Source organism: Calidris pugnax, unplaced genomic scaffold (assembly GCF_001431845.1).
Source record: "Calidris pugnax isolate Ruff unplaced genomic scaffold, ASM143184v1 scaffold421, whole genome shotgun sequence".
Lineage (NCBI taxonomy): Eukaryota > Metazoa > Chordata > Aves > Charadriiformes > Scolopacidae > Calidris > Calidris pugnax.
In genome coordinates, this window is record NW_015091166.1 from 59,248 (window position 1) to 66,265 (window position 7,018).

At 60.2% G+C, this 7,018-nt stretch overlaps 1 protein-coding gene across 6 annotated transcripts in view; it reads right to left on the reverse strand.

Moving 5' to 3' along the window:
• Positions 1-1,681: 1,681 nt before the first annotated feature.
• Positions 1,682-7,018, reverse strand: part of NACA (nascent polypeptide-associated complex alpha subunit) — a 33,477-nt gene continuing 28,140 nt past the window's right edge. For 4 of the 6 annotated variants that reach the window (XM_014959373.1, XM_014959372.1, XM_014959374.1 and 1 more), the window contains 7 exons: positions 6,355-6,862; positions 4,518-4,603; positions 4,349-4,426; positions 3,720-3,866; positions 2,413-2,541; positions 1,969-2,091; positions 1,682-1,810 (listed from right to left, as the gene is read on the reverse strand). In XM_014959373.1, coding sequence (XP_014814859.1) covers positions 1,796-1,810; positions 1,969-2,091; positions 2,413-2,541; positions 3,720-3,866; positions 4,349-4,426; positions 4,518-4,603; positions 6,355-6,862 — 1,086 coding nt within the window. In that variant the 3' untranslated portion in view covers positions 1,682-1,795. The remainder of the gene's footprint in view (positions 1,811-1,968; positions 2,092-2,412; positions 2,542-3,719; positions 3,867-4,348; positions 4,427-4,517; positions 4,604-6,354; positions 6,863-7,018) is intronic. The other 2 variants (XM_014959371.1, XM_014959375.1) reach the window with 2 other exon arrangements.

Genomic DNA, 7,018 nt, shown 5'->3' on the forward strand with positions numbered 1-7,018 from the left:
GTCCGCTTTGAGGAACACAGCGGCGACCTCCCTCCGACACCGGGGAAAAACGCGCTCTCAGAAGCCCCCGGTGTCTGAGTTAGTGCGGCCGGTACCGGGCCTCGGGGTCCCGGTGTCAGGACTCGGGGTCCCGGTGTCAGGACTTGGGGTCCCGGTGCCAGGACTCGGGGTCCCGGTGCCAGGACTCGGGGTCCCGGTGTTTCCCAGCCCCCCCCGGGTGCGGGGAGGAGGAGGAGGAGGAAGACCAAGACCAACCCAGTCCCACCAGGGTTATTTCATACCATTAACAGCACATTTAATAGAAATTAGGAAGTTTCCTGCCTTCTCTCTCCCCCTCGGTGGCTGCCACCCCCAGACCCCCCTGCCCGGTACCGGAGCCCTCAGCCCTTCCCTACCCCCCCCGGATCCGGAGCCTCCCACCGTGCCTGGGGACCGGCTTCTGCTGGGAATGGGCTGGGGCTGGTCCTCCTGTTGGCATCGGGATCAACAGTGGTTCTATAGTGTTATTAATTAAGTCTTATTCTAGTAAATCCGTTCATATTTCAGCCCTCGGGTTTCTTTGGGTTTTTCTCTCCCAATTCCCCTTCCCTGGAGGGGTCGTTAGGGAAGAAATGAATTGTCTGAACAATAATAAATTGTTGTGGGTTCCTCAAACCAGAACCGTGTCTGGGGGGGTGATCCCCCCCTCCACCAGCTCCAGGGGGGCCCGGCCCGAGCGCAGCCCCTTCTGCCACAGGGAGGGTGACACGGAGGGACAGACCTGGATGGATCCCAGTCTCCTGTCCCTCAGGGTGCACCGTGTCCCCATCCATCCCTGCCCCATGGCCATGGGGACATGAAGAGCTCAGGGTGATGGCAGGGAACCCCCCAAGGGGAAAGAGGGAGGTGACACCCCACAGGGGACCCCTCCTGTCACCTACAGAGGGAGACGGCCCGGGCTGAGCTCGATGTCCCAGGGCCCCCTCCCATAAAAAAGACATTGAGGTGCTGGAGCGGGTCCAGAGAAGGGCGACAAAGCTGGTGAGGGGTCTGGAGAATAAGTCTGATGAGGAGAGGCTGAGGGAGCTGGGGGTGTTCAGCCTGGAGAAGAGGAGGCTGAGGGGAGACCTTCTTGCTCTCTCCAACTCCCTGAAAGGAGGGTGTAGAGAGATGGGGGTCGGTCTCTTCTCTCAAGTCACAGGCGACAGGACAAGAGGAAATGGCCTCAAGTTGCGCCAGGGGAGGTTCAGGCTGGATATTAGGAAAAATTTTTTCCCTGAAAGGGTTCTCAGCCCTTGGAATGGGCTGCCCAGGGAGGGGGTTGAGGCCCCATCCCTGGAGGTGTTCAAAAGCCGGGTTGATGTGGTGCTGGGAGGTCTGGTTTAGTGATGATGCTCCTTGTTTGTTGTGGGGGTGTCTATTTTTGTCAAAATTAGGTTGACGGTTGGACAAGATGATCTTTAAGGTCCCTTCCAACCTAGAAGATTGATTCTGTGATTCTGTGAGGGTGCTGGCTCCAGGGCCCGGGGGCGCCCAGCCTTGGGGCCAGGAAGGAAATGAGGGAAGGGGCAGGTGCTCTTCCTCTGGGGTGGGACACGGGACAGGGTATCGCCCAGATCTTCCCGGGAGGAAGGCTCCACCCTGGGGCCTCGGCGACCGGGGGAAGGGGAGGGCAGCAAAACCAACAGAGAGCAGAAAAGCGTTTCACCAACAATAAGCCACAACTTTTATTAATTGATAGAAATAGTACAAATTTTAAATTTAGTTGCATTTGACTCTGCTCTGAAACACCAAAAAAGGCTCCTCTCTCTGGCAGCTACATCGTCAACTCCTGCAAAGAGAAGGAAGAGGCCGGTCAGGAGCTGGCACCGAGCCCCACACCGACCCACGGCGGCTGCGGGGGGGAGACAGAGACATCCCTGTCCCACCCCGTGCATTCCCCGGGGAGCAAACCCCTCGCTCTCCCTGCCCCCTGGGGCAGACACTCACCATTATGGCATTTACAATATCGTTACTGTTGTTCTTCAGGGCACGGACCGCCTTCGCTCGCGACACGTTCGCCTGCGACATCACCAGCTCGATGTCCTTCACCTCCACGCCGGTTTCGTCAACCTAAAGGAGACAAGAGCCCGGGATACACCTCAGCTCCACACGTGCCTGGAGTCTGGGTTGGGGCAGCTCCACTCAGGCCACACAGATGAAGCTGGGAGACAAAAGTGGGCACTGCCCAGCCCTGGGGACGGTCCCTGGCAGTGCCCAGGATCAGATCCTCCAGGGAGAGGACCCTGCACTCTCCCTTTGCCATCACAGCAAAGATGTGGATGAGGGTAAGAAAACTACAGCTCTTAACAAACTCTGCTGTTCACAGGACACGTGTTACCGCAGCAGATCTGCGCCCCAGCCCGGCAGAGACAGGCTGGGGGAAGGCATTACCTCCTCTTCCTCGCTCTCCTCCTGCACGGTGGGGGTTTGTGTGTTTTCTTGGATGTTTGAAACAGCTTCTCCTTGCACTTTGAACTTTTCGGCAGCTGCCAGCTGGGCCTGCTGGGACAGGTCTTCGATCTGGAGGAGGGAAGAAGCGTATGTGAGGCCAGCCCTGCAGAGCGGGACGCCAGGGCACAAGCTCAGAGCCCCCACAGCTCTGCCCCACAGCCCAGCCCTCGGCACGGACCCCACGTCCATTAAACCATTTCTGTTGAACGTCTTTATTGACGATCTCGATAAGGACATAAGGTGTAACATCAGCAAGTTTGCAGATGACACCAAGTTAAGCAGGAGTGGTGACTCCCAGGAGGAGAGGGAAGCTTTGCAAGAGGATCTAGATAGATTGGATCACTGGGCCAATGAGTTTCAACAAGGGCAAGTGCCAGGTCCTGCACTTGGGCCACACCAACCCCCTGCAGCGCTACGGGCTGGGGGAAGTGTGGCTGGAGCTGCCTGGAGGAAAGAGACCTGGGGGTTCGAGTTGCCAAACGGCTGAATATGAGCCACAGTGTGCCCAGGGGGGCAAGAAAGCCAATGGCATCCTGGCTTGTATCAAAAATAGTGTGACCAGCAGAAGTAGGGAGGTGATTGTGCCCCTGTGCTCAGCACTGGGGAGGCCACAGCTCGAGTGTTGTGTCCAGTTTTGGGCACCTCAATCCAAGAGAGATCTGGAGGTGCTGGAGCGAGGGCAGAGGAGGGCAACGAAGCTGGTGAGGGGGCTGGAGAATAAAATCTTATGAAGAGTGATTGAAAGAGCTGGGACTGTTTAGTGTGAGGAAGAGGAGGCTGAGGGGAGACCTCATCACTCTCTACAACTCCGTGAAAGGACACTGTAGAGAGGTTGGTGCTGGTCTCTTCTCACAGGTCATTAGTGACAGAAGGAGAGGGAACGGCTTCAAGCTCCAACAGGGGAGGTTTAGATTGAACATTAGGAAGGAATTTTTCACCCAAAGAGTGGTCGGGCGTTGGAAGAGGCTGCCCAGGGAGGGGGTGAAGTCCCCATCCCTGGCTGTGTTTAAGGGCTGTTTAGATGCAGTGCTGAGGGCCATGGTGTAGGGGAGGACTTTGTAGAGTAAGGGAGATGGTTGGACTCGATGATCCCAAGGGTCTCTTCCAACCTGGACCATTCTATGATTCTATGATCCCTTGGGGGGGACCCGCCACGGCGCAGGGGTGGGGAGGAGGAAGCCCAGCGGCGCGGCCCCGCTGCGGCCAGCGTGGATGAAGGGCTGCCAGGCACCGCGCAGTCAGCTCACCTTCGCTTCACCAAAGACTATGTAGGTGTCTGACGCCGGGCTCTTGTACACGTCTGGCTTTGTGATGACAAAGAGGATGTTCTTCGATTTCCGGATGGTGACTCTGGTTACTCCCGTCACCTGGCGAAGGCCCAGTTTAGACATTGCCTGAAAAACAGGAGAAAAAGTGAAGGGAGGGAAAGGGGAGTCGCTGAGACAGCCCAGCCCTTGAAAAGATACGTCCACTCATCCCTCTCCAGAGCCCTGGGTGCAACGATCACTGTGCTCATGCAACCTAAAATGTGCATTTTCCTGCTGCAGAGCATTCCTGGCCTTTCAGCTCGACACCAGCTCTACTCCCAGGATTGGTGACACCCACAGCATGACCTCCAGCTCCTCCAGAGGCAAGATTTTGCCCCTAAACGGGGGGACACCCCCCTGCCTGGGGGCCTGACAGGGGCAGGATGTTGCACAGACCTCCTGCAGCTCCCGAACGCCCGGCTGGTACCGTCCCGGGGTACGGTCAGGACCCTGAACAGGGTCATGGGGTGAAAACCCCAGCACTTTGGGGACCCCGAGGCAAAGCTCAGCCAGCCCCGGGCAGGTTGTTTGCTGTGCAAGGGCTGGGTCCATCCTCCATCCCACCTCACCTTCCGCGCTTTCTTTTCGCTCCGGCTCTGTTTGGCTTTGCTAACGGGTTCTTCATCTATTTCAGCTGCTGCTGCAAGCTGCAAAGAGAGAAAACAAGAGGGACCCGTGAGGAACCCGAGGTTGGAAGCACCAGCAGGGACCCTGCTGTGCCCTGGGACATGCCCTTACCTGTGCCTGCTGCGTCGTGGCCTGTGTAGAGTCTTGCTCTTCGAGCTCTGGTACGGATTCATCGCTGTCGGACTCTGTTCCGGACCCTGCAGAAATACACACACGTCACTCTTTCCAGCTCAGATGTGTCGGGGGGACACAGCAAGATCCAAGAACCACGCGGCTTCGGTGTAGCCATTGCTGCTGGGGGTTCCCAGTGCAGTTCCCAGTCGCCGTGGTGAAGCAGTATCTGGTGGAAGGGGCTCTTTTTAACCCTGCGACCCCCAATGCCATCAGCAGCAGCGGGTGGCACAAGAATCATAGAATGGTCCAGGTTGGAAGAGACCCTTGGGATCATCGAGTCCAACCATCTCCCCTACTCTACCAAGTCCTCCCCTACACCATGTCCCTCAGCACTGCATCTAAACGGCCCAAAAACCCAGCCAGGGATGGGGACTCCCCCCCCTCCCTGGGCAGCCTCTTCCAACGCCCGACCACTCTTTGGGTGAAAAATTCCTTCCTAATGTTCAATCTAAACCTCCCCTGTTGGAGCTTGAAGCCGTTCCCTCTCCTTCTGTCACTAATGACCTGTGGGAAGAGCCCAGCCCCAACCTCTCTACAGTGTCCTTTCAAGGAATTGTAGAGAGTGATGAGGTCTCCCCTCATCCTCCTCTTCCTCACACTAAACAGTCCCATTGCCTCTTCCCAGCACCCTGACCGTGGTGGGGGCCGGATGCCAGAGCCCCCACGGGTGCCTGGTGTCTCGCTCTGAACGCCAAGTCCCCCCAGTGCCCCCAGGGGAGTCAGTGCCCCCCCAGCCTGACCCGCTCCCCGTTTGAGGCACGGCACTGGCAACCCAGCTCGGGGACGAGCACAGGGTGGCACTCCCTGGGTGGTGGATCAGCAGGAACCAGTGCTGAGGGGGACTCCCTGGGCTCCCCTTGAACCTGCATGGGCAGCAGGAGCTCAGACACGCACCGAAACCAGCCCCGATTCACCGAGGGGAGGCTGCACCTTCCTGGCACCTCGCTACGGGGGATGACCTGCAATTACCTTCAAACCCCCCATCAGGGAATGGCATTTTGGATGCTCAGGGTGGCCTCTTTGCCAGGTCCTGAGAGCTGCCAGAGCCGGGGAGGCTCAGTTGGCTCCTGCGCCAGCGCTGCAGTGCCACCATTAGCTTGCGAGCCACGGCACGGCCAACTCCGACCACGCGGAGCCTCCAGGCTCGGAGGAGGCCACAGAGTGACCACGACACCCTCTCGTGCAGCCATTACCTGAATTCGGTCCCGTTTCCTTCTCTGGAAAGAGCCTCTTGCCCCACTGAGCGTGCAGGAGCCCGGGGGATCCCAACCCTTCAGGCAGGCAAAGGATTTTCCCCCCGGAGCGTGAGGACGGGCTGGTTTTGGCACCAACACTGCCCACAGCTCCCCTCCGCCGGCGGGGACACACAGGGGGGACACCAAACACACACACCACACGGTAACAGGCACGTGGCAGCTCTTCCCAGAGCCTGTGTGTGAAGAAAGCTCAGGCAACAACCGCAGCGCCCGCGCCACAAGCCACACCGTGCTCCGTGCCCCACAACACGCGTTAGTGACACCGACCCACGCCGAGCCCTGACCTGCCCGGTCCCGTGGCCACGGGGCATCTCCCCTTCCCCGTTCCCCGGCTCACCGGCGGGTTTGGCACCGTTTGGCACGGCTCAGCCTGCCTCCGCCGCGGCAGTTTCGCAGACGACGTGCCCGGACCCACACACCGAGTGACGCGGGGGGTGCCCGCGGCCCCGTCTACGGGTTAGTATCCGGTGGGCAGCCAGTGACACTCCATGCACACGGCAAACCGCGGTGGCAAATACCCTTGTCATTCTTCAGGCCAGGAGGCTTGGCCGGAGGAGGAGGAGGAGGAGGAGGAGGAGCAGGGACCCCGGCGGGGGCCACGGCAGCCCGGGGAGAGAGGTCCACCAGGATGGGCTGCACCGGCGGCTCGGCAGCGGGCAGCTCGGGGGGGATGAGAGGCGGCAGGTCGTCCTCGTCCATGATGGCGGCGCTGACGGGGGCCGCGGCCTTCGAGGGGGGTTTGGTTGGGGACGGGCAGGGGGGGGCCGGTTTGGCGACCTTACCGGGAGGGGGCTGCTGCTTCTTTGCAGGGGGGGTGCTGGATGGGGAGAGGTTCCCCCCCGGGGCAGAGGGAGGAAGGCCTGCGTCTGGTTTCTGGGGAGCAGGGGCAGCACGATCAGGCTTTGGGGGGGCACTAGGAACCGCCGATGGCTTTGGGGGGGCACCAGGAACCGCCGATGGTTTTGGGGGGGCACCAGGAACCCCCGGGGCTGGGGCAGGAGCCGGCTTGCCAGGGGCAGGGGGTGCCTGCAGCCGCTGGCACTGGGGCAGCAGGGGCAGGAGTAGGGGGCACAGCGACAGGGCTGCCCTTGGGAGGCTTTTTGGCTGCAGGGGGGGCAGCTGGAGCTGGTGGAGCCGCTGGCACTGGGGCGGCAGGAGGAGGGGGGGGGGCACCAGGGCCGC